At 40.5% G+C, this 26,071-nt stretch overlaps 2 protein-coding genes across 2 annotated transcripts; both read right to left on the bottom strand.

Moving 5' to 3' along the window:
* Window positions 1–762: 762 nt before the first annotated feature.
* Window positions 763–18,784, bottom strand: sgcg (sarcoglycan, gamma). The gene is made up of 8 exons (XM_031752757.2): window positions 18,496–18,784; window positions 10,978–11,179; window positions 10,410–10,514; window positions 6,782–6,869; window positions 5,835–5,954; window positions 3,439–3,511; window positions 3,144–3,267; window positions 763–2,244 (listed from the first exon to the last, which is right to left on the bottom strand). The coding sequence occupies exons 2-8, from the start codon at window positions 11,170–11,172 to the stop codon at window positions 2,077–2,079; spliced, it is 873 nt and encodes a 290-aa protein (XP_031608617.1). The 5' UTR covers window positions 11,173–11,179; window positions 18,496–18,784; the 3' UTR covers window positions 763–2,076.
* Window positions 18,785–23,506: 4,722 nt separating this feature from the next.
* rps25 (ribosomal protein S25) lies at window positions 23,507–25,989 on the bottom strand. Its single transcript, XM_031752753.2, has 5 exons — window positions 25,913–25,989; window positions 25,262–25,351; window positions 24,961–25,144; window positions 23,658–23,756; window positions 23,507–23,573 (listed from the first exon to the last, which is right to left on the bottom strand). The coding sequence occupies exons 1-4, from the start codon at window positions 25,913–25,915 to the stop codon at window positions 23,662–23,664; spliced, it is 372 nt and encodes a 123-aa protein (XP_031608613.1). The 5' UTR covers window positions 25,916–25,989; the 3' UTR covers window positions 23,507–23,573; window positions 23,658–23,661.
* Window positions 25,990–26,071: the final 82 nt, after the last annotated feature.

Raw genomic sequence — 26,071 nt, 5'->3', positions numbered from 1 at the left:
TTCACAGCATTGTATATTTATATATGTATTTAAAGTTGAGACATCAAAATTATGATATGTCTATAAGACAATCATGATGTGTAAATGTGATATAGTGACAGTCATGTTTTAAGCACAAATTCTCCTATTGTCCTACAGTCCTGTATCTGCATTTGCATTAAAACCTCAAAGTTCTAACATTTATAAATATTTTCATAGAATACAGTTAAAATGTAGTATGTTTATTAGCTAGCCATAGCTGGTACCAGTAGAACATTTTTTTTGTTTTAATGAAGCTGATTTCTGGAGTTATTTGAAGGGTTAAATTTACACTTGCCAAAACAAATAGATTTTCTACGCTGACATCACATTACTGCAGTTTGAACCATCCTAAAAATAAAGAGCATACAGCTGATGTGGTGACCAGGAGAGCTGACATTAATAGTATCACCACACGTGGATGTGTGCAAAGGTCATGACCCTGCTGCAGCACACACTGTGTGATCCACTGAATAAGCACAAAGTTGCTTCTCTTGGGCTGCTGGTGTCAGTCACTGTGGTGGTACTGCAGAGTTTTACCACTAGAGTGTATCACAGAGCCATTAATTAGGCCAGTTATATTAAACTGAGTCCACCAGCATGCAGCTTACGTGCACATCAGTCTGTCAATGCTGTCATTTTCTGGTTTTTTCCCTTTTCTTTCTTAGATAGATTGAATTATAAAACATGAGAACACTTTTTAGAAAAGCAAGGATGTGAAGATTACAGCTGCTGACAGGCAGGTAGAAGAATAGCACAAAGTTTATTCAAAAATAAAACATACACATTGCACACTATTAAAATATCTCAGGACTCCAAATGAACTACTTAAAAAAGACTGACGACAAAAACACAATGGCACGAGGTGTGAAATGTTCTAAAACAGCGATGTACAGACGAACTGGTGCCAAACTATCACTACAACATACGGATATTTTTGACACAGTGAACTGAGACCCATTTATCCTACAACAGTGTTAAAAAAACAAAGGCAAATTTAATCATAAAGGCAACGGTTATACTGAAAGTATGAGATCCAAGTTTTTATTCTCCACATATTTTGTTTTTGCGTTCTTGTTTCTGAGGTCAGCACTGATGATTTATTAGTCCTTTGGCCGTAAGTGAGATTACTGAACAAACAGACCAGCTCAGCTTACCAGCAGGAAATTGCTGCATAATTACATGCTTACCACATGCCAAACATGAGTGGCTTTAAAAACATGTGGCATGGGATCGCTGCTCTCTGTGTGTCCCACATCAGGACTACACATAAAACAGATTTCATCAATTTTGGTGGCGAGCTGGAGCACTGGCAAAGGAAGAGCCCATGACCTTTTGGTGCGGATCCAGGCCACTTACTTTAAAATTGCACTGGCGTTGGCCTTATCAGAGTATGCTCTCCAAGTGCCCTTTGTAGATTTCACACATGTTAAACCTCATTAATATCAAAACCTCATTATCTGAATTTGAGTTAAAAAAAAGAAAAAATGAAAGAAAAAAGACAAAAAATAAAACAAATATACAGCATTTCTGTTTGTCTCCCTTTAAATAAATACATGCTAAACACCAAAACACAGCATACCAAGGGCTTGGACCAAGAGGAGATTGTATAAAGCAAAACAAATATTTTCAATAACACTCTGGCGCTGTTTCAGGGATTTATTTTTCAAATTTTCAAGCCCTTGATATGCGTCACTTTCATTTATTGCACCACAAGATAATATTGCATAGGATGTAAGCTGTTACCAGCTCCTCGTTGCCCAGCCATGACACTGTGTGTGTAAAAAAATGATCCATAAAGCTCTGATGCAGACAAATTTAGTAGTGAGAGCCAATTCGTTTTGGATGAATAGTCAGAAGTTCATAAATGCAACTAAAAGAACTCATTTCATTTATGCCAGCAGGCATTTGTATTTTCACAGGCCTCGATGTGCCACTGGGATCCTGGTAGACCCACTGTGGTATAAAGATATAAAAAAAAAAAACAGTTGTGCTTGTTGCCTCCCAGAAGATGCCTCTTCTGAGAGATGGAAAATCGATGACCTTGTCAGACTCTATCTAGCAGTCCTGATTATCGCTGCAAGTGGAAGTTCTTCCAGCCTTGGACAGGAAGAGCTTTCCGCTGGGACAGACGCAGACCTCGTAGAGAATCTGAGCATTTCCAGAAACCCCGTCCTCGCTCTTGGGCAGGCGCGGCAGGCGCACCGTCTCAGCATCCAGCACCAGCTGTACAGCAGACAGCACGGAGAGCAAGGACGATTAAAGGAGAACAACAAAGATCCAGCGAAAGAGCAAGGAAATATCACTCTGTTTCAGTCCTTTTACTTCATGCATGCGCAATAAGACACAGTGTGCAGGGAGCTAAAGAATGATCTATTTAATACCTAACCAGTGCATGATGACATGATGATAATTTAAAAAAGAAAAAAGGTCTGGCAGTAAATCAGCTTAAAATGAGAGAACGTGAGCATTAAAGTTAAGTGCAGATTAACATGCAGTTATCATCCTCACAGCAAGAAAAGAAAGATGAAGAAGTAATACAGCACACAACTACTCTGTCATATAAATGCGCTGATCTACTGAGAATGAATTCAAAAAAGGTCAAATAAGTGCTCGTGATACAAATGCCTCTAACGTGCTTCAGTCAGCTCGCTGCACCACAGCCATTAGTCAGATCCGATTCAGCCACTAATTACCAAAACTCACTCTAAACACTAACATGGAAACAGCAAACCACTACCCACAACAAACCTACGGAGCACAAACAGATGTTTCCAAAGTTCAAAAGAAAGGGTTAGGGTTAGATGAGATTCTCACTGCTTTAGAAAAAGATTTTCTTTAATATGTTACACTATATTCTATTGATAAGAAAGATAAAGAGGCTTTTTAAGTGCCAGCTGTCTGTCAGGTGTTTCTAGACAAAAATGTTCAGTAAATGGAAAAAGCAGAGCGCCTTTCAAACTGCACTCAAGCTCCCAGGTGTGACCCGAGAGATTGTAAAAGCGTAGCGCAGCATGTTTGCTGGAAAAACATGCTCTCTATATTCCCTCTGTGAGCTAAAGGAAAAAGCATGCCTGAAGATGGCTTTGTAGCAATCAGCAGGAAGTGAAAAGTGGATTTCGTACCAGCCCTTCTTTAGACTGCAGAATGACATCCATGTTGGAAGCAGCTTCAATGTTGCCAGCCAGAGCTTTCATAAAAACTCCTTTCGGTGCATCCATACTGAGCGAGCGAGTCGGGGACTCCAACCTAAAGAAACATCTCGGCTTTAAAAATACCACCATTTTATCCGTTTGTTTGTTTATTTCACCTGAGCAACACTAGTGAGACTGAACCTAAACTTTGATTTCTTATAGTTTTGTATTTCTTTAGCAGATTGTTTTGAAAAATCCAATAATGCACAAAGTCTGAAACGCTCACCTCAGCTCTTTCAAAATTTCAGATCTCAGCTGAGGCACCTCCACTGAATGCTGGAACAGCGCTCCTTCAGGACCTGCAAACAAAAATACACGAACATCAAGATCTGTTACAGAATTTAATAGAGTCCAGGAGCCTGATATGGTCACAACACACACCAAACATTTTTAATAAAACAATATGAGTAGCTTTGCTGACAGTGGCATTCATGGTGTGTTGGCCAGTTGACCCCTTTGTCCCAGACTGAAGTATTTTAACACTGCACTCACCAGCGACTTCATTAAGCACCCCTGTTCAACTGCTTGTTAATGCAAACATCTAATCAGCCAATCACATGGCAGCAACTCGGCATATTTAGACATGGAGGCATGCTCAAGATGACCTGCTGAAGTTCAAACCGAGCAACAGAATGGGGAAGAAAGGTGATTTGAATGAGTTTGAATGTAGCATGACTGTTGCTGTCAGACGGGTTGCTCAGGGAATTTCACAAACTGCTGATCTGCTGGGATTTTCCCACACTAGCATCACTAGTGTTTACAGACAAAGGTCTGATAAATATCCAGTGAGCAGCAGATTTCTAGCTGAAAATGCCTTTTTGATGCCAGAGGTCAGAGGAGAATGGTCAGACTGCTCCGAGCTGATAGGAAGGCAACAGTAACTTATTACAACCAAGGTATGTAGAAAACTACCTTTCCTGACTCCTGTCAGCTAAGAACAGGAAAATGAGGTCTAAATTCACATCAAAATGGGACAACAGAAGGTCTGATGAGTCTCAAATTCTGCTCCAATATTCAGATTATGGGATGAGAATTTCAATTAAATTCAATTTACTTCAATTTTATTTTTGTAGTGCCAAATCGCCAGAACAGTTGCCTCAAGGCGCTTTCTATTTTTAGGTAAAGACCTTACAATAATACAAAGAAAACAGACAAAACCCCCAAAATCATATGACCCCTCATGAGCAAGTGCTTTGGTGACAGTGGGAAGGAAAAACTCCCTTTTAACAGGAAGGAACCTCCAGCAGAGCCAGGCTCAGGGAGGGGCGGCCATCTCTTGCGACCAGTTGGAGATGAAGGAGGAAGATGGGACAAAAGACATGCTGTGAAAGAGACAGAGATCAACATGAAAGCATAGTTCCAGCCTGCTTTGGTTCAGGCTGCTGGTGGTGAGCAATATTTTCTTGGCACACTTTGGACTCCTTAGAGCAACTGAGCATTATTTAAACACCACAGCCTACCTGAATATTGCAGCTGATCGCGTCCATTCCTTTATAACCACAGTGTACCCATCCTCTAATGGCTGCTTCCAGTAGGAAAACACACCATGTCACAAAACTCAAGCTGTTTTCTTGAAAATGACAGTCAGTTCAAAAAACTCACATGACCTCCACAGTCATGAGATCTCACTCCAATAGAGGACGTTTGGGTCTGTGGTGGAACGGGAGATTCTGATGACGGATGTGCAGCTGACAAATCTGCAGCAACAGTGCGATGCCGTCATGTCACTGTCGACCAAAATCTCTGAGGTGTCCTTTGAAGAATTAAGGTAGCTCTGAAGGTGTACCTAATAAAGTGCCAGATGAGCGTAACTAAAGTTTTGTAGACGCCACCTGTGCTCAGAGGATGAGGGGCTGGTGACTGTAATCCTCTAATATTTATCTCAAAGCACTGCAGTGCAGTATATATTGTGGATTGCGTCGTTGTGTAAACATTGTTTTTAAAAAAAAACAAAAAAACAGAGGCGGGCTGTCTGCCTGCTTCGACTTGAGAAAAATTCAGGCAATGCTGGAGCAGAGAAGTAAAACCGGATCCAAACGCTGCAACACTTGGAGCCAATTGTGAAAGATGTAAACACTCCACAAACACAGAGAGTACAGAAGCTTGTTTTGAGGATTTCTGGAAAAACAGCTCCCGCTGCCTGCTGCTCTCTGCGGATCAAAGTGACCCCGGGCGATACGAAGCTATCGGCTGACACTCTGTTCAGCATTAATCAGCCATCACAGCGTGTGGCCAGCGGCACACATAACCATTAACGCAACACACCGGAGACTAAGATTCAGAATAAAAGCACAGGAATATCTCGTCAACCCTTTGTTCAGTAATATGATAAACTGTACAGTATTGTGCGTTGGTATCTCATTTTTTCTGTTCTCTCTGTGTGCTTAAAAGATATCCACGCACTCAGCTGTATGACACGAATGACTGTGAAAATGACTGGGCTGTCTCTGCCCTTGGGTGCTGGATTGTTGAGCTGATATTTGCCATCAAACCAAATTGGTCCTGTTGAGTCTACATCTGTTGTCAGTGTTATCATTTTTCAGTTTTTTCCCCCAAAACCCTTCCACCAACAGGTGCGTGCTACATCCAAGGAAACACAGCACGTCGCGGCCATTGGTGTACCTGTGACTCGTAGTTTGTCTGGCCCAATCTCAGCCTTGTCGCCATCTGCAGTGAACAGCATGTTGTCATTGTGCGAGTTAATGAGCAGATTTCGAGTGTGTCCCTGAGCCTCTTTTGGACCTGGAACAACAACAACAACAACAACAACACCTGAAGGGGTTTGGCAATAAGACATGAGTAACGTGTAACCATGAAAACCTATCATCATTCACTTCCTGTGATTCAGTTCGATGTGCTCAGTGAGCGTAAGAGACACATTCCCAATTTAGATCAGCGTAGAGGTGGAAAGGGGAGAGACAGCGGCCACCTGCTGATGAGAAACGCACTGATTAAAAATGCGTAACCCTATTACTGCTTTGGTCTGAAACGTAACTCATCTGAGGTTACTTCACTTTGCCCTTCACTCCATCAGCCCTGAGAGGAGCTGATCTAAAACATGTAGATCACTCAATGAGATATTTAACCTCTGTCAGGGCTCACAACTGTGAACAGACATGCAGTGTTCCCTAACAAGCATTTCAGTTTTATTCACAGAGGCCCAAGAGTATGCAGGCTATGCATTTTATGGCTTAATGATCAAGGACACATAACGGCACTGTGGAACACAACAATTTGCTGGCCTTTTAATTATGACAAAATCCCCCAACGTGGCAGTCGGTGAGCCATAAAGAGACGCACAAATATGATCCTCCACCGGCCTCAGGCCCTCGCGTGTAATACAGAACGATCCAGAAGCAATGGATAGAGAAAAGGAATGCTGAATTTAATGGATTTTAAATGGAAATCTAAGAGATTATAAATTGAAATATGGCCTCTTGTCTCTGCTAATGCTGGATGAGAAATCCCTGCAGTGCACCAGTGTCTTAACTGTCACTCTCAGTGTCACTCATCAGTGGGATGTGATGTGTGTGTGCCGCATGTTTCTGTGTGTGCATGTGTCCTCTCACCCACAGATATCCTCTCTATAACGTCACCATTTTCATTGCGGGCGTTAAGGGAAACATTTTCCGATGAGTGTACTAGAAGTGAAGAGTCCTGTGGAGATGAAGAAATATTGCCATATTAACAGCCTGTGTAAATAACATCAATCTGCAACAGAAAAATGATAAAAATTAGAATATTTGCATGTATGAACTTGGACAAAAAAGGTTTTATGTGAGGTTTTTAGGCACGCTGGCTCTGCAGGTAGCACTCGTTGACTGGTCAGATCCTTTAGTCCACACTAACTAATGGATTGTAAAAGCATTCATGATTCCCTGAGGATAACTCCTACTGACTTTCATTGCCTGACTCTAACACTACCATGAGGTTGATAATGTGAGGTTTATTAGCCTATCAAGAGAGCTCTGCAAAATTAGCATCCATAAAAAAACAGGACGTTTATTTGAATAGTGCCCATTAAAATCAGCATTACAAAACTGCTTTACAAAAACATAATACACGCAACAAAATACAAAAAAGTCAAAGTTATCAGAAGATTTAAAACCAAAGTATTGCACTCTAGAGATAAACTAGTGCACTGTCAAGAACCAAATACAATGCAAATAAAAAAAGTACACATTGTAAGAATATTTTATTTTAAAAAATAAATAAAATGAGTAAAGCTTAACACTTGTGATATAAAAGTCAGACTTGCTCAGGCAGGTTTTTCCACAGCAGAGGAGCCCAAACAGCAAATGCTTACTCGCCTTCAGTTCCCTTTCAGTCGATTCACTCGGTACAACACATAAGTATGGGATATCACGCCCTCGCGTGTCCTGGCTGAAGAAACCTTTATTCACGCCTTTAAGGCAGATGACGGGTGATGACACGCGCACAGCCCCGCCTGCACATATAGCCGCTGTCATCACAGTCATCCCTCAGTTCGATAGCCGCTCTTCACCGAGCCAAACTGCTCAGTGGGGCCACCTTGTGTTGTACCTCGTTCCTCTCCTTCAGGGAACAGAAGTTATAGACATAACTATTCGTTTTTAAGCATGAGGTGGGAACAGTTGGCAGGTTCCTGCCTCAGGATCTCAGGCTGCTCATTGGTTCCAGTCTATTCCAGTATCTCTTCTGGAGCCAGGTCATGAAGAGCATTCACTCCTGACACCCTGTGTCCTCATATGGGGACATCATGTTTTGGCTTTTCTGCTCTTTATATTTCACTTCAGTCAATCAAGCATTTTAACTTTGTGGTAGTGACTTAATTTCGCTTTGCTGTAAAGTAAACAGTATGAGGACCATGCGGCCATGCTATGAGGTTTATCTGTCAGAGGTCCAAAGTAACGTGATATTTAGAATCCTCATATATCATTCCTTATATGCCTATATGTTCTCAATACAAAGGATAACAATAAGAAACACAGTTTTAAATAGCCCTAAATAGCATTATTATCGCTTTGACCTTCAGATCAATCTATTAACAATCAAGGAGAGGTCAGAGGTCAAATCTGACATTTGAAATCTGTATATTACAATCATATTATATTATATTATTTTCTTTATGTTGGCAATACACACAACACTTATGAGAATCAGTTTCTAAGATATGGCTAGACTCTTTGTCAATTTTCTACCAATAAGTCATAAAGTTCACCTTGATGACCTCAGTGTATGTAAGCGAAATTTGAATGGATTGTTAGCATGACCCCACTCTACACCCCTACACAGTTTTTATCAGAATTCATTCAAAACTTTGAGCTATAGTGTTTACAGACAGAAAGAATGACATGCAGGCACAGAAACACTACCAAAAACATAACCTCCGTGGCAAAGTTAATAACAGTAAGAATAATAGAAAGTATGTGGCTAAAACTCAATATCGATTGTATTCTAGCACTCCTCAAATGGAAACAGGAGGGCTGGATTAGCTTGCTGATATATTTCTCAAAAGTTAGGTTTGCATCAATACCAAACCCAAATTTCTGACAGCCTATTTAATTTTGGAAGGACAAAGAACTGGATAACAGGATTTTTTTTTCCTTGCTAAATGTATTAAACTTTTATTTTATTTAAAATGTTCATTTTAGAAGATTTTCAGATATTCATTTTGGTTAGATGGTCTTGACCGGAAGATAACACTGAATGTTACTGAAAGAGCAGTATAATGACATGTTACTGTACAATGTGGCCAAAAGGTAGAACATACTGAAAAAGGATAGGTCCTAGTGTAGAACCCTGTGGGACTCCACATGTGGTCAGAGGAGGTGGTCACCAACAGAAACTGTGTTACATGGCTGCCCCACCAGAGCTTTTCATAAAAACTTCCCATAAGTTTCTGCACATGATTTTATTCCTGTGAGCAAGCTAGCATGCTAACAACAGCATTTAGCCCAAAGCACCAAAAAGTAGCTAGCATGGCAATAAACTCAAGAAGCTTGGTGTCATTTTCTGATTAACAGCTTTTTATTGTGACTTTAATTGCTTATTAAGATCATAACAAATATTAATACTGCCATTTATTTTGTTTGTTAGTTGATCAAGATGTTTCCTCTCAATCATTTATTGGCTAACACATTAGCATTTACAGCTGTCGGCTTGGATTATTTTACAAACACTTTACTGATATATTATTGACAATTATTATTATGATCAGGCAGCCATTAGGAGGCATTGAGCATCCTGATGGGGGAGGATATTCACCAGCCAGACTGAAGCATTGCTGACCAGAAAAAGTGCTATGGACTACTGTTTATTAAGCCTGACAAAGAATGCATTATTATCAGGCTATTTATTATTTTACTTAAATATTTGTACAGGATGTGACAGCAAGTAATTAGGTCTGTATAAGAGACATGGCAAACACACACACACACACACACACAAATATACACTGTCATAAAATGTTTAAATGAAGAAGCTTAGCAATAAATCTCTTCTGCTCCTTTGTAGCTGTGGGGAAGACATGCTTCTAAAAATGGTCTAGGAAAGCAAGTTTTCATGTAGAGGGCAGCAGGATGTCTCTCTAAGCACTGAATCACTTTAGAAACCCATAGAACACATTAGAAAATGTGTCCATCCATAAATGAGGAATACATTGCCTTTTTAATGAGGCCCATGAAGCAAGAAAAAAAATATTGCTGCTATGAGCAAGAAAAGCCATAACATGTAAACAACTGCAGCAAAGTGTTCCCATCTGCTGCTAGCAGGCGGGCCATAAACTACTTTCCACCACAAATATCCCTGAGGTTAATGGAGAGCTCAGCACACCACCACGTGCACTGTGTGCTACTGCCAAATCCAGTTTGTTCTGACACATCTCCTAAAAAAAGTACTGTCAGAAATATGCAGCTCTCTCACTACAGCTGGATAAAAACTGCCTGAGTGTCTGCGAGGAATTAGATTTAGATGATAAGATGACGTGCAGTCTCCACAGATCCAACACACACTCAAGTTTAAGTTTGGTAAACAGTGAGAAATAATGGCCAGGCTGTCAGGCTACTTAACTGAGCAAACAGAGGTTTGAAAATGAATGGGGTAGAAGACGAAAAAGGGAGAGAAGGAGAGGATAGAGGAGGAGAGAGGAGGCTTATCTCAGAAGAATGTGGCGAAGAAGAGCAGGAAAAAAAAAGTTTGCATTCCTGATTGGCTTACTTCTCTGCTGTGGATCTCCTGAGCATAGAGAGGGAAGAGGAACTCAGACTCGCCGTCCTCCAGCTTAACCCCATCTCCATGCACTTGTAGTAGTCCCATCCCTTCCTATGATCAAAATGAAAGCAAGAGGTTACATATTTCGACAAAGGCATGCCAAGAAGGCGAGGAATGTGCTTTGGCTTTCCAGCTAACAGTGTTCCCTCTATCACTTAGGTCTTTGTCTAAGGTCTCCACCATAGTGTGTACATGTGCATGCAAGAGTGTGCGTTGGCTTGCAGCTTTGTTCATAAATCCACAGTTGCCATCTGGAGTTGAGACAGAAAGCTGACAAGTCTCCATGAAATAACAAACACATGTACTCTCCTGTTTAGACAGCCAAGTAGGACTTAATGATGGATAATACTATTGCTGCCTGACATTACAATAATAAGCAGGTAATAGTCAGCATATTAAATGATGGGCTGATCAACAAAAGCTAAATACTAAACATTTAAACATACCATTTGAAAGGAGAAAGGAAAAACAATCCCAACTGAAAACATGGTGTCCAAATGTGAGCTGTGCATACCGTGTTGAACCACATCACCCTGAGGATCCAGATGGTGAGGGCAAAGTTGACCACCAGGATGACAATGAGCAGCAGCACAAACAGGTAGAGACAGCGCTTCCTCCAGCCATAGATGCCAATCTTGTAGAGTTCGTCGGGCACCGGCCTGGGCGTGCTGCTGCCCTCGGTGGTGGTGACATACTGTTCCCGCACCATCTGTCGCCTGGCCGCCGCACATGAAGACAGGTACACAGGCAAAGGAGTAAAAAAGTTGAAAAAATAAAAAAAATCAAAGATAATAGTAAAGATATCAAAGATAAATTTGAAATAAATTTGGCAGACCAGAGAGAATTATTAAAACAACCTGTGAACATAATGCTGATAATATCTAGTGAACCTCTTAAGAAAGCAAACAGTGTCCTGTAAAGTTCTGTATTTGGTCTTCACCAACACCAAAGAACATATCACAGTCTTTACCTGCTAAATATGTTGTTATCACTCTGTGTCTATCTCGCATTTGGAGCTGGGGAGTTGGTAAAGAGTGAGTTTGAGGGCTTTCTTGGAATAAAAATCCTCCTTTGTGGATCACAAACAATGCTATGATAGAGGTAATATTTGCTTAAAGCAGTGAAGTTTACTCAAATCCCGAAACTTGCTATAAATCTTTCACTAAGGGGAACTGTGAAAATTCATTAAAATTCTCTGCGTCTCTGTTTTGCTCTTAATTAAAATAAAGTTAATATAAAAATATTGATTGCAGCAGTGAGCGAACATTGCTTAAAGCATTCTGACAACATGAGTACCAAGAAAAGCAGCACAAAACAGCTCCCCTCCCACCAAAAAGAAGAAGAAAAAAAAATAAAAACACTATATTAAGTTTCGTACACTCAGAGCCTTTTGCTTTCTTCATCACTTCATGCATTTACAAGTGAAATGGTGCTGTCAGGAGCCTTCATCAGAATCACTTTACAAAAGTCTCTAAGCAAATCAAGTGACTAAGAAGCGTCTCGGTGTGCAACTAATTGGTTTTTGCTGTTAATTTAAAGCAGTTTCAAGTCTGCAGCTATAGTAATTAATAACATCCATCCATTCATTTTGTCAACCAGTAATCCAACTGGAGGTCCAGAGGGACAGGTCGGGAGCCGAAGCCTATCCCAGCTCACACAGAGTGAGAGGCAGGGTTCAGACTCTACTCGTTAGGCTGATGTATAACACATCTATATGTATTTGCTGCACACACTTTCTATCATTTCAAGGAAATGATCAAATGTTTATTTTCTGTTGCACTCTTAAAATATAAGATGTTTTTCTTTAATTTGTATTTTTCCTTTCTTTTGCTTTCCTATTAGAGAAGGACCTTTTTCTCACCATCTAGACCAGGGGTCTCCAACTCCAGGCCTCGAGGGCCGGTGTCCTGCAGGTTTTAGAGCTCACCCTGGGTTTACACACCTGAATCAAATGATGAGTTCATTACCAGGCCTCTGGAGAACTTCAAGACATGTTGAGGAGGTAATTTAGCCATTTGAATCAGCTGTGTTGGATCAAGGACACATCTAAAAACTGCAGGACACCGGCCCTCGAGGCCTGGAGTTGGGGACCCCTGATCTAGACTAATACGAAAAAGAAAGTTAGAGTTCTTGTGTGTTAAGTTCTTAAGAGTAATATTAGTTTTGAATTCTAGCTTTTGTTTATTTGTTAGGATTTATGGTTGAAGTCCTATAGTTTTCTCATAGTGGTTTTCGGTGTATTCTTTGTTTGTTTCCCCAGTCATGTCTCTGTTTATTCTTCCTGTGTGTTTGTCATGTCTGTATGTCTCAGTCTCAATTGTAGTTTCCTGTTTTATTTTGACAGTCTCTTGTCCTGCTTGTGTTATGTTCAGTTTTGCTTCCCCTGTCATTTGTCTGACTGAGTTCACCTGTGCCTTGTTTTCCCCAGTTGTGTTGCATCTTCCTAATTACCTCGTGTGTGTATTAAAGCCCTCAGTTTCCCTCTGGTCTTCATCGTGTCGTACTTCTTCATGTTGTGTCCTCACCTTATGTTTTTGTTAAGCTTGCTAGTGCTAGCTAATAAAGCTGCACTTGGAGTATAAGGGTTCCTGCATTTTGGGTCTACTCTCCACCTACCACAAAGCACACCTTGACAATATTTTCTGGTACTGCAGTGTGCAGAGGACTTGGAGTTGTATTGGTAACTAACTAAGTAATTACAAATGCAATGTTTCTATCAACTCAACAAAAATCAGCAAACACACAAATTGCTTGCGTGCATTTTGTTGCACATTGTGTTGCTTGCTAAAGGTCCAACTGCAGTATTTCACAGGAAGAGAAAACAGAGCTAACTCCACTCAGAGATGGAGAAAGATAAGAAAGACAGGACAGGAAAGGAAGAAGAGAGGTTAGATTTAAAGGTAAGGACTGCTAACTGGTATGTGATAAACTGTAAATGTAGAGCTTACATGCAAGTCTTCATGTTTTTAAATCAGGTTTTTGGTCTGTGCATTGTTTGTTTTTTTTCATATTGTGAAATGTACTGCAAAACAAACTGAGGTTGACTAACTGTGTTATTTAAAGGCTGCATGAAAATACTCTGCAGGTTACTGCAGGATAAACTGGTTAGTTTGCTGTACTGTGATGGATTTAAAGTGTGTGTGGCTGGTGCACAGTGGCTGTGGTGCTCATGGTCAGAGTTCAGTTATATATAATTATAAGCTAAGGTGATGGTGCTTAGATTCATTCACAGAATTAAACCTTCATATCAACTTTATCCTGTTTGGAAAAAAGACAGCATAAACAGTAGACTATCAGTGTAGAGGATTGACACAAAGGACAACTCATGACCACCTGCTGACATCTTGTTGAATTCAGTTGTGAACATACACAAAGAGCAGCAGGTCAGCTGATCAACGCCTATGCATTAAGAAAAATCAACAGGAGCTCTCAATAGAAATTACACCCTCTACAATGTGGGCAACAGAAAATAGAGCTTTATTTTGTTTTCTCTTTGAATTGGGATCTCTTATTCTTAGTTTAAAAAAGGAACTGCTGCTGCCCATCAATCTGGAAAGGGTTATAAAGGCCATGTCTGAACAATATATAGTCCATCATTCTACAGTGAGAGAAAATCTTCACAACTGGAAAACATTCAAGGCAGCTGCCAATCTTCCCAGGAATGGATGTTCCAGCAAATTCAACCCAAGATCAAAAAGTGCAATTTCTCATAGAAAATCCAAGAAATCTAAAAACTATAGTTCAGACTCTACACACCTCAGCATGATAAATGTTCAAGTTCATAAAGGTGCAATTAGAAAGATACTGATCAAGTATGGGTTGTTTTGGGAGGGCTGCCAAGGAAATCCTCTTTTCTCTAAAAGGAATATAGCAGGATGGCTTAAGATTACAAAATTTCATCCGAAGAAACCACAAGACTTCTGGAACAATCCTTTGGACAGAGGAGATCGAAGTGAAGATTTTTGGCCATAATGCACAGCACCAGACTTGGAGAAAACCGAACACAGCATATCTGCACAAACACCTCATCACAGCTTTCAATCGTGGTGCTGCAAGGCTGGTGATGTGGGCTTGTTTTGTATCCACGGGACCTGAACACCTTGCAGTCATTGAGGCACCCATTTACCAGGCATCCATCCATCCATCCATCCATCCATCTTCTTCCACTTTTCCAATATGAGGAGGGGCTGGAGCCTATCATAGCTGTCATTAGGGTGAGCGGCAGGGTACACCCTGGACAGGTCTCTAGTCTATCTCGGGGCTAACACAGAAAGAGAGGCTACCATTAATCCTGTGCTGCCCATACCAAAGTATTTTCAAATGTGAGTCTGTCTGACAGACAGCTATAGCTTTGCCCAAATGTCATGCAACAGGACAATGATCCCAAGCAGAGCAAAAAATTGACAGAATGACAGAAAAAAGAATCAAGGTGCTCCAGTCAAAGGCCAAACCTCAACCTGACTGAAATGCTGTGGTGGGACTTTAAGAGAGCTGTGCATAAAGAAACAATGTTGCAAAGGACTGTCAATCTGCAGGGCCCACAACTCCTATACAGGAAGCCTGAAGTCCTAATCCCTGATCCTATGGGTCTTACCCAGTAGGTATGAAGAGTTCAGCTTGTGGATGAGGGGACTCGTCCAGGTGTCTTCGCTGCTAACCCTGATAAGAAGAAATCTGGACACAATGATGCAAGGGACTAATAAAGTGATACAGAAAACAATTACTTCAAGTTATTGGTGCTAAAGGTGATTCTACAAGCTAATGAATCAATAGGGGTGCTCAGTTTTTCACAGGACTTCATTGACTCCTGTGAAAACTCTTTTTAACAAGGCTGTATATTATTCCCATGAATGCTACCACACAAAAGAGTTACAAAATGAATTCAGACACCCAAGAGATGTGAAACCCTCAAACCATTATGATATTGTTGTATACCAAAGCATGTGAAAAACATGTTTTATATGGAATTGAAACTTTAGCTTTGCTTCTGTGTGACAAACTCTGCAGCATCCAAGTTCTCAAGGTCTATTTCAATACTTTTCCAGTTTTTATGCTTCACTACATGCATACAATGTACATACAGCACTATGTAACGCCTTGTCTAACAGTCTACAGTATGATTCATGAGCCCAAAGCTCACACACACACAGCTACTGGATAGCTGGCTCTTTGCACCAGTGGAAAACCTGACAGAATTTCCAGCAGTTTCTTAAAAAGGCAAAGGAAAAATGGTATTTATTACAGAGCTGAGGCTGTGTTTTCTGGCTACACAGCAGCAGACTAACAGTGACAAAAACCAAGTCGATGAAAGTCAGCATATTTCAAACCACAGCCGGTACTATAAGTTATGACACAACGGTCGTTTTCTGTATTCATTTCACGTGATAGCCTTGCGAACTGCAGGACTGCAGAACCTGCGAGCGAGCCCCCCAGTCAGCACATTTGGACCATCTGACACAGTGACAAGAGAGAACCTCAGGGGGAGATTTCACAGAGTTCGAGTACAGCGGAGCCAAAGAGCGCACAGCCTGAGAGGGCTGCAGAGAGAGGAGTGGTGTTACTTTCTATTGATTAATCTGCATTAATAACCAGGGGCAGGCTGTGGAGAACGGTGCTTTCATTGAGGAGTGAGCCTGAAGAAAATGCTGTCAGTTAAGGGTTATTATGAGTCAATGAAACAGGCGAAAGAAGCAGTAACACAAAGAATGAAGATTTCTCTGAGCTACAAACTGCTCTTAATCTTCATCAGATCTTCAGAGCCACCACATTTCAGCTTTATGGGAAAAAAAAAGTTATCTGAACACAGATGTATCTGGGTTGTCTCAGCTGTGCTTTCTGAACTCGACAGGGCCCAGATGAAAGAAGCCCGGCTGATTTACATACAAGACAGATGTTACGTCTTACTGTCACAGCAAAAACATTTTCCATCATGTTAAAAGAGCCACTTTTCAAGCCCAAAAGCAATTCTTCCTGACGTTACCAGATGTTCAGCCGAGCACATTATCCTGCTGTAACTCCCCCAGGCCCGAAGATGATGATGATGATGCAGGCAGGGGAAGATGAGCTGAGCATACAGTGACAAACTGTACAAGCAGAGGAGTTGTGCTGCTGTAAATAATGAAGGTAAACATTGTTCCACCCTCACACCAACGAGTGATGAATGAAAGCAAACACGCTCTCTGCAAGTGGTCTGAGCTCTCTGAGGTCCAGGAGAACGTGTTTCACAGACACTGATAATAAAGCAAAGCGGGTTGTTCCTTGCTGTGTGCTGTAAACACAGGGAGAAAGCACAAAAGGCTGATAGTATTTCTATGACCACAGGTCCTGTCACATGGCCTGCAAGCCTAGCTGTGATGAATAGCCTTTATTTCACAATGAAACAAAAAAAACACTGCCAGAAAAAAGAAGGAAAAATAAGACTTTATAAGGAAAACTTGTGTCAAATACTAATTTTCTGTCCTATATCACTTCATTTTTATGTATTAATCACAACTGTGAGAATAAATCATCATAATAAATTGAATGTCAGCAATGCAGCAGAGGCACTGCAACTTTTAGCGGTAGTTGGGAGTCCCTCTCTTTGAAGGGAGATCTCCAGTGAGGCTTGAAAAAATAAAAAAGGGAGCCAGAGCAGCCAGACACTGTTTAATTGACTGATTCCAATATCTTCACACTGTATCTATTAACAGCCTCAGATCCTCGGATCTATTGTGTGTTAACATGTTGATCGGCTCAACTCTTTTATACTCTTTGGGCAAATGAGCAGTGAGAGTGAAAGAGCTCTGGCTCTGTTCATTATCACATTAATGAATTTGATCTAGTTCGGTCTAATTACTTTAAATGAAAGCATTAAGAGACTGTCAGCAGCATGAGGAGAAAGCAGCTTTGAGGCCAGATCTTTAAAGGGCGTCTTCCAGCCTCCACTTTCTGTGCTTACCACTACCACAGACTTCCATAGCAACCCAAATAAACAGTCCCCGAACAGCTTCGCTGGAAGGACCAGCAGTGCTCAATTTATGGTCGGAAATTCAATCTGACTTAGAGAGAAAAATGCTTTTGTCAGGTCTTTATTTCCTAAGTGTCCTTTTGATTGCTTCTAAATATAAATTGTCACAAATACTCTACAGTGGAAACAACTACAAAAAATTATAAAGTAGCACAGAGCTCTAATACAATCTTCTGCTCCAGGCAGGTCCATTTTTCCTAGGGCATCCTCACAATTAACCTTAATCATATGATGCTCACTCCCTGGCTCTGTCTCTGACCTCTGAATCAGAGTTAGAGGGCCGGGTCGGACAGGCTAACTTCTACCTTTCAGTCTGCGGGGTCCGGCTGTAATTGAAAATCCAGGCTCTTCTCTGAGCCGAGGCTTGACCTGACAAAACGTCACAAGTTGCACTAAGTTAGAAAAGCTCAAAAAGCTTTAAGGTGGAGGAAGGACTGCGGAGAAACACCGTTTGTGTGGAGCGAAGGGCGATTAGAAACTGACAACAGTGCTGAGGGTTTCTGCCTGTCTGTGTGTAGTAAGGAGGCTGGCGTCATGTCTCCACTTCGCTGTGATGCCTTAACTTCTATAAATAGGACACAGCATTGTGAACTAAATATAAAAAAAGCACCAGAGGAAATGCACAGAGACACAAACCACCCAGGTATATCTAATGAATATTACAAAGAGACTGGAGGATTTCTCAGAACACACGGAAAACATTAGTGAGTCGCTCTTTTGCACAGTTAGTTTAGCATTTCAGCATTGTTAGCCATGTATGGTTAAAACACAGGGGAACTGGCTGACTGAAAGCTGACTAAAAACACTGTTTTCAAATCCAAAACTGCCTCTGTGAGGACTGAAAAGTAAACTGAGCAAAATGTGAGAAGTACAGAAGGACAAAAACTGAAAAATATGTGCAGTAGGTGAAAGGTTACCTTCATAAAACACTTTAACTTTATACAAAGAGAAGGCTGTAAAAGACAAAAAAAAAATTGATAATAATAACCAAATGGGTAAATGTCGAAACGGAGGCAGAGTACTCACCGATCTGTGTGGAGGCACAGCAGTCCTCTTTCCTATGCAACAGTAAGCAGAGCTCGGGCTGGTACAAGCAGCTTGAGAAGCAGCAGCGCTTGAGCTCCTCACGCGTCTGTCAGCCACTCAACAGCTGCGTGCCATAAATCCAGCTCTGGAAGTGCCCTGAATAATCACCACGAGACGGCGCTCCCACTCGCCTGCATTCCCACTCCGACTCTGAGCTCTGACTCCCTCTGCCTTTTTAGCCGTACAGATATTTGAATATCATCAGAGTATGTGTGTGAGAGAGAGGGTGAGAGAGGAGTATTAACCATGAGTGGAAAGGCTCACTCTCGCTCTTTCTCTCTCTCACACATACAGAACCATCACATAATGAACAGAGCATTTGTTTGTCATGCAATCCACTGAGTCACTTTCACTGCCCAACCCAGGGCTTGAAGCAGCGGTGTCTAATTTGAGACTTCAGTCATGCCTCTCAGTATAAACTGAAGCTGGTCTTTTAGATACTGTAGCTCTGCTGGGTGACAGCAGGAAGGGTGGACCTTGAAGAGGGCAGTCAGTAAGTGAGAGAGGCGGACGTTCAGCAAACGCAGCAAACTTGTGGTTCCTGATGTGGAAATCCTTGAATATATCAGTGAGGTTGTTTTTGTTTAAACTGTAGCTATGTATGTAAATACATTTCAATAACTCAAGGTCATCCATTAATATTTGACAGTGATATAGCGAGTATGAAAAGTGCAAAACGTTTTTAAATTGAGGATAACACATTTCATTATGAAATATTTATATATACTCTGTTTGTGTAAGTGCCAACATTTGATGATAGGAAGTGGCACGCTGAGTGAGAACACTGTGAAGACAACCTCGATTAAACAGGGAGAGCCACTTGATGTTGCTGTTAAACTGAAACTTATCTATAGTGATAGGTTTAAAGAACCAGCCTTGGAGCTAAATGCTAATATTGTAGTCTAAGGAGGGCACAGGAGAGATGTCTGTGCCTGAACAAAAACAGGAAAAAATAGATTTAGAGGCTTCTAGCAGATGTAGTTGCACAGACATTTGACATATCAAACTAACAGCATTAGTGTGGCTCTGTAGAATAGCGATTTATGCATTCAGGGTCAGGTTAATTTATTTGTACCTGTAGGTAGGTTTGCTCTGCAGGCACGCTCACATGCACACTTCAATACAGACACAACACACACTGAAAAAACCAACTACTAATTAATTTGGGGAATCATTTAGCTCACATAAGTAACAAAGCTACAATTTGTTCATCTGAGTGATGGGTGCCAGAACAAAGGTGTTTTTAAACCTTGCTCTTCTGCACTTTGGAATCATAAATTTTCATCCAGACGAAAGAAACTGAAACTCACTAAAGGCTGCAAGTCATCAAGAAAAACTGAACCAGCCAACCCCTGTAACTGTCTGTTGTACAGGGATGGCGTTCACTAGAGGTGGGCGGATCAACCTATACTGCAGATCAATAGTATCGATACAATGCTGGTATTGGTATCAAATCAATACTAGTGTGATAGGATCGATGCTTTTTCCTATAATCTAAGTTCAGTATGTAGCCCACTGAATTGTCTTAAATTAATTCTTTTTTTGAAAATGGAAAAAATATATCAAACATTCATTATGAAAAATACTCTGAATGTTGTTGACTGCAATGTCTATTTTATTTATAACCTATAACACATTTAAACAATACAAGCTGACGTCTCTGACGGGTACATTTACATCCCACCAAAAAACACAGTTTCCAAATACATGAAAAGCTGAAAGAATTTAAAAACTGATGATGATTCATCTTATAAAGCATGAAACACTGCCCTCCCCAATATAAGCTGCTGTTAAAGGTTAAAAGTATCAGTATCTGCAATAGTGGCCCTGTATATACTCTGTATCACTACTGTTCACCAATAAGCCTGTTAGACCACTTAACAATGTGATTGAGTTTCTGTTCTTTACAGATAAGTGTCCATGCCACAAAACCAAGGAAAAGGAAGGTGTTTTTTAAAAGGGTACACCTGTGTTCTTCTCATTCTGACATCTCAAACTTTGTTTGATAAACTGACCTAACTGCCAGTAAGCTCCCCACTTACCACGGATTTGTGAGTTGTTCCACATTAGCACGTGCTAAAAAAGCTTCCAGATGCATTGATGTGATCTGTGAACATCTTTCCTGAAGCTTCAGTCAGACCAGAATTCACCTGGCAAAATGTTTCCACAGGGTGAGGCTGCAAACAGGTGTACAGGATGTAGGATGGGTAAGGTAAATATAATCTCTTTGAAATTCAGGCATAAATAAGGAAGCCCCTGCATGAGTTTATCATGCCTACCCAAAGCTTAAAAGCACATTATTTTGGTTATGTCAGGGATTGGCAACTTTTACTATCAAACGAGCCACTTTTGAACAGTAATTGACCTCTATTTATTATAGCATTAGTATTAATATAACTAATAAGTGTAATTGAAAGTGTAATTAAAACCTTTCACAACATAATCACTCTGCAGTGGGCTATTTATGATTATTTGTAACTTTATAGTTTCATTATAATACTAATGTTTTATCCAGTTTTTCAAAAATTATTGCACAAAAAATATTTACTGGTTTCTTTCTTATTTTTACTACCATCAAAACAGAAAAATGGTGAAATGCAGGAAATGCTGAAGAACAAGCAAACCTGCAAGAAAGCAGTGCTGACATTGACAGCAAACAAATTTGTCCACATAGCATTGGCTACGAACTTTACAGCAGTTGAGGAAATATGAAAACTTTTTTTTGTCGTAATTCGGTGTATAATCTACACGCTTTTACAGCTGAAGATGTTAATAATGACTTAATGAAGAAGCTTGTTTCCGCCGCAATTTAAATAAAATCTGCCCCGAAAATCTCGGGTTATTATCTCGATGTTTCGCTTTACTCGAACTCGATCTTATGGTAAGTGTTACGGTTAGGTTAAGTCTTAGCCTTACTAACTCGAAATGTTGAGAAAATAACTTAAAAAATGAAATTTCGATTTTTTTACGTCGATTTTTCTTTTAAGATAATAAAAATAATTTGACTTTTTTTGGTCTTTTTTGAGTGGCGGAAACAAGCTTGAATAACTAACAGAAATTATACATAAAATTATTATTATTACTGTTGTTGTTGTCATTATTAAACAGTGACAGGTTATTACTATGTTTACCATCTATTTTGTCAAAGCCCAACCAACGTACAGGTTCGACGTAGCTGAGGCGAAGGGCCGTATACATCTTTTCTGGGCATGCGCAAGCTAAGAAGCGGGGGCGGGACATATGACACGGTTATCCAATAGAAACAATTAATAATTATTCCTTGACTTAACACATTCCTTAAAAAAATGTAACATCACATTGTATTTTAAACTTAGGGGCAATTTAATTTAATTTAATGTGACTTTGAATGTGAAAGAATTGGGGCCCTTATGTAAACGTCATTTACAGCCCCTTTAACCTCTCCAGAGCATTCAATGAGGCCCAGTGCAGGCATATTTTTAAGCAAACAAAAATAGGAATTCACTGAGCTGGCACAGTAATTGTACGCAGCACAGTGGGGGAACGATTAAATCACTGATTACTGTCACTTTGATAAATTTAGAAAAAGTCAAACACTGATTGCATGACCTGAAATTATACAGGAATCAAAGGCTGTTTCACTACATAACCGAGAACACTATCAAAGTGTTGAGCAGCACACTCTTGATTATGGAAATGTTTCATCACACAGCCTTGCAAAACAAGTAAATGCTTTATTCTAGTTAATCAAGCTGCAAACCTCAAATAGAAATTGTGGGATTTCAGTTTGTTGGTGGAAAACTCCAGCAATAGCAGGTGTTAAACAGACACTGCTGTTTCATCATGTGTACTGAGAGGCAGCTCTGTTTGTGTTCTGAGCTCATGTTGGAGGACTGCATCTGTCAGCGGCGTTAAACCTGCAGCATGTTTTTGTGGCTGGTGCTGGAGGTGGTGCTGCGCAGTGACAAAGGAGCACCTGACAGCATCCATCACAGGACTCCTGCGCTATCTTATGCCCCGAGCAAACGGTGACAGTGAAGATAGCTTCTTCATTTCACTCCTATCAATATCTCATAACCTTTCGCTGCCGGTGGCTGGTAACAGACAAGCTGAAGACAAAGTGCAAATCTACCCGGCCAAATTAGAAATGATCCATCTAACATTGAAAACATGGGACAACTGAGTCAGAATGCCTCTTTAAATTTACTGGGTGACAAACTGAACGCACCACAGTAAATGGGGTGTGAAAGCACCTCAGCAGCAGAGGTTCTTGAATCTGTAAAATTCTCCACTTGTGTGCAGTTTTGAACAGATATCTGGAAAGCTCTTAATCTCTCTACACTCCTAGATTAGAACAGCTTCATGCTGCTATGTTATATAAAACCAATTAGAAAAAATAACCTTATCAGAGTTTAAGAAGACAGTGAATAATGTTGTCATAATAACCTTCTGCAGTGTTTATTCAATTATGATGCACCTCATGTTTGTTAGCAAAGCCATCAGATCTAAGTAACACTTCCTTTGACACGCTTTTCTTTTAGTACCAGAACAGAATGAAACAAATTTATTGCCCCCAACTGATTTTAATCCACTTAACTCCGTCAACTTCAGGGAGGATGAGGCAGGGGATGTAAAAAACAAAACCACACTTTGATACAGAGGGACCAGCATTTGCACCTTATTATCAGGCACCAGGAAACAACTGCACACACAGAGACACAAAACGTCTTAACGTTATTATAAGTATCACATAGATGAATAGTCTAGTTACCAGTCACTATCCTCATCTTTTTACTCTTTGCTTTAGCCAATCTTAACATTTTTGCTTAAATGACATATTTTTAAATCCAACATAATGCTTATCTGATATCCAGTGACCACCCGACCATATCATGAATACACTAGGAATTTTTATCCACTTCTTAGCTGGTTAAAGACAGACAAACAGTTAAAGCAAAACAAGTGCAAAGGGTTTGTCTTTACATATTTATTCCACCTTTCATTACAAACAGCTCATCACAGGAAACAAACAGGGGAACCTGCAAGAAACAAAGACTGCAGGTTAGTAAAATTAAAAATAAACAATAATAAAATAAAGACGTGTAGAGATGGTGCTGTAGTACCTGATTATGCCTTCTCTGCTGCTGCCTCCTCATCTCCACCCTTGGTGTTACGTGTGTAAATCAGCTGTGCTCTGTGTTTGGACACCAGTTTGATCATGCCTGCAAGACAAAAACGGACCCAAGTTCTCCGTCAGCATTTTTTGTGTGTTTTTAATACGCAACGTTAAGTCAATTGTTGTGATACATTTGCCCTAGTCGGCCTGCACAGGGACGAACGTGATATACAGCAGGTAAAGCAGATATGTGCAACAGATCACTTCTCCCAGGTGTCCAAACACTGACAAGTAAATGTATTACAAGGCAGGAAAGGCAATCTAGCTAGGACGCCAATGTAGCCATTATATCTCAAATCAGTTTGACAGCTAATTCTCAAATTAAATTAGGCATAAGGAATTAATGCAGAATTTCTTCGTGTGTCCCTCCTGCTGCATATGAAGCCTCACTGTATGGGAGAAGAACAAATCTGCGTTCTTTAATCAGAAGCACAGTGCACAGCCTACTGAAGGAAGGCTTTAATTCACTAAAAGTATTGTCATCTAGACATTGTATAGCATCTCTCTGAAACACAATGAGTAACACCACACACACTTCAGTTAAACTATTGTAGGGAGGAAAAATAAATCAATCAAATGAATAAAGCATAATGCACCCGTTTGAAATACGTTCAGCATTTCACATCACATGAAACAACGCACAGGCTGCAATATATCATTTGTTTTCATGTAGCATTTCGATCAGAAGTTCAAGGATGTCAAAAGAGGAGATAAGTAGTCACGCTGCATGCACATCACTGTCATTTTGAAACAAATGATGAACTCGCTGCCAAACCACTCTGGCCTGGGTTCATACAGTGTAAGCATTTATAAACATTAGACACAGCCAGCGAGCAGTGCTGATGACTACGGGCATATTCATCGGCTGAGTTTAATGTTGCATCACAAAATAGTAGATGACAAGAGATGTTACAGTTTCCATTTTTTAAAGCTGGAGCAAGAACCAACTCCTGATCAGCCCTTAATGCAAAAGATGTGCCATCATGTAACTGAGTTTTCTCTGAAGTTGGAAATCACCCTGCCAAACTCTCAATTGACTTATTCAGGACAGTAAATAAATCCTTTGCTGGTAACATAAGCAAACACTGCTTTTTGTTGCAGGGACTAAAATCTAATGCTTGGGAATGGTGCTGACCAACTGAGCAAAGCTCGCTTCCATGACAGACTTGTGATTAAGTCTGATGCCCTTCTTTGCATCAAAGATCCAACATGGACCTTTAAGAGCTCTTAGCAGAGAAAGTGAAGTTCACCTTTGGCGAGCAGCTCCTGGAGGGCGTTCCTTGCCAGGGAGCCACGGATCTTCAGCCTCTCAGACACAACAGCGGGGGTGATGAGCTTGTAGTTGGGAACTTCTTTGTACAGCTTGTCGTAGGTCGCCTTGTCGAAGAGGACCAGGTTGTTGAGCTTATCCCTCACTTTTCCCTTGGACCACTTCTGCTCAGAAACAGACATGTTGTTTTAAAGATCAGGAAACCTCTAACCTCAACATTTATTCAGCAACCACATACTATAAAATCCATCCAACATGGGCAAATATGAACAAAAACATACCTTCTTCTTGGCTTTGCCTCCAGACTTGTTGACTGGGTCCTTGTCCTTCTTGGACTTCCCAGCATCCTTCTTCTTATCCTGTTTAGGAGGCTGGAAAAAGAAGACATCCGTTAAACTTAACATTCTGGAGCTACATGTTTAACATGTGCGGTAATGTACACAAGAGCAAGTACGCATTGGTACTCAATTAATTTGTTTTTTTTAAAGGAAAAAAAAGGAAATGAGCTAGGGGCTAATGCCGAATTCGGATGGTCGGCATGGGGAGGCCTCGTCCTCAAGACGTTTCTAATCTCGCCGTCTTCATTAATTTTTAACATTTGCACCACTACAATACTTTAGTATTCGGTGTTTGTGTCATCTGTGCACATGCTAGTATATTTAGCGGTCACACGAGGGACAACTTTATTAAGGTCCTTTCTGTGAGCACAGTGTAGTTGGAAGCATGGTGCGTTTAGCAAACTGCTACTTTGCTAGCCATAAGCTAAATGCGTAAAATCTTAAGAATGACTGCTTCATTCACACACTCTCGTCCCGGTGCGGGGAAGCGCAGTGCTATCAAAAATGTTCCGAGGTACTACGACTCCTGAATGATTAACTATAAGCCGAAAAAAGTCTAATTTCTTTCAACAAACGTGTAATAACTGTCCTCACCATGTTTCCTCGTCAAGATGTCGGAGCGAAAGGAAGTTCGCCCGTGCAAGAGCCCCTTAGACAACCTGTTTTTGCGGAAGTGAGATTGGGGCATTATGGGAACTTGAGTTTTCTCATGTTTCGTCAATTTTATTGACTTTATTTGACTGATGAGATTGG

This window comes from Oreochromis aureus, linkage group 14, assembly GCF_013358895.1.
Source record: "Oreochromis aureus strain Israel breed Guangdong linkage group 14, ZZ_aureus, whole genome shotgun sequence".
Taxonomy (NCBI): Eukaryota; Metazoa; Chordata; class Actinopteri; order Cichliformes; family Cichlidae; genus Oreochromis; species Oreochromis aureus.
Note: the sequence above shows the minus strand (reverse complement) of the source record. Positions and strands in the feature narration are given on the sequence as shown.

Excerpts from the sequence above, each read along its gene's own strand:
- rps25 (XM_031752753.2), bottom strand. Across the intron at positions 25,145-25,261 it reads GAGGCAAAGCCAAGAAGAAG|AAGTGGTCCAAGGGAAAAGT; the intron begins GTATGTTTTTGT and ends GTTTCTGAGCAG. Across the intron at positions 23,757-24,960 it reads CCAGGAGCTGCTCGCCAAAG|GCATGATCAAACTGGTGTCC; the intron begins GTGAACTTCACT and ends TTTGTCTTGCAG.
- sgcg (XM_031752757.2), bottom strand. The coding sequence starts at position 11,172 with ATGGTGCGGGAACAGTATGTCACCACCACCGAGGGCAGCAGCACGCCC. Across the intron at positions 5,955-6,781 it reads TATAGAGAGGATATCTGTGG|GTCCAAAAGAGGCTCAGGGA; the intron begins GTGAGAGGACAC and ends TTGTTGTTCCAG. Across the intron at positions 3,512-5,834 it reads AGACAAACTACGAGTCACAG|GTCCTGAAGGAGCGCTGTTC; the intron begins GTACACCAATGG and ends TTTTGTTTGCAG.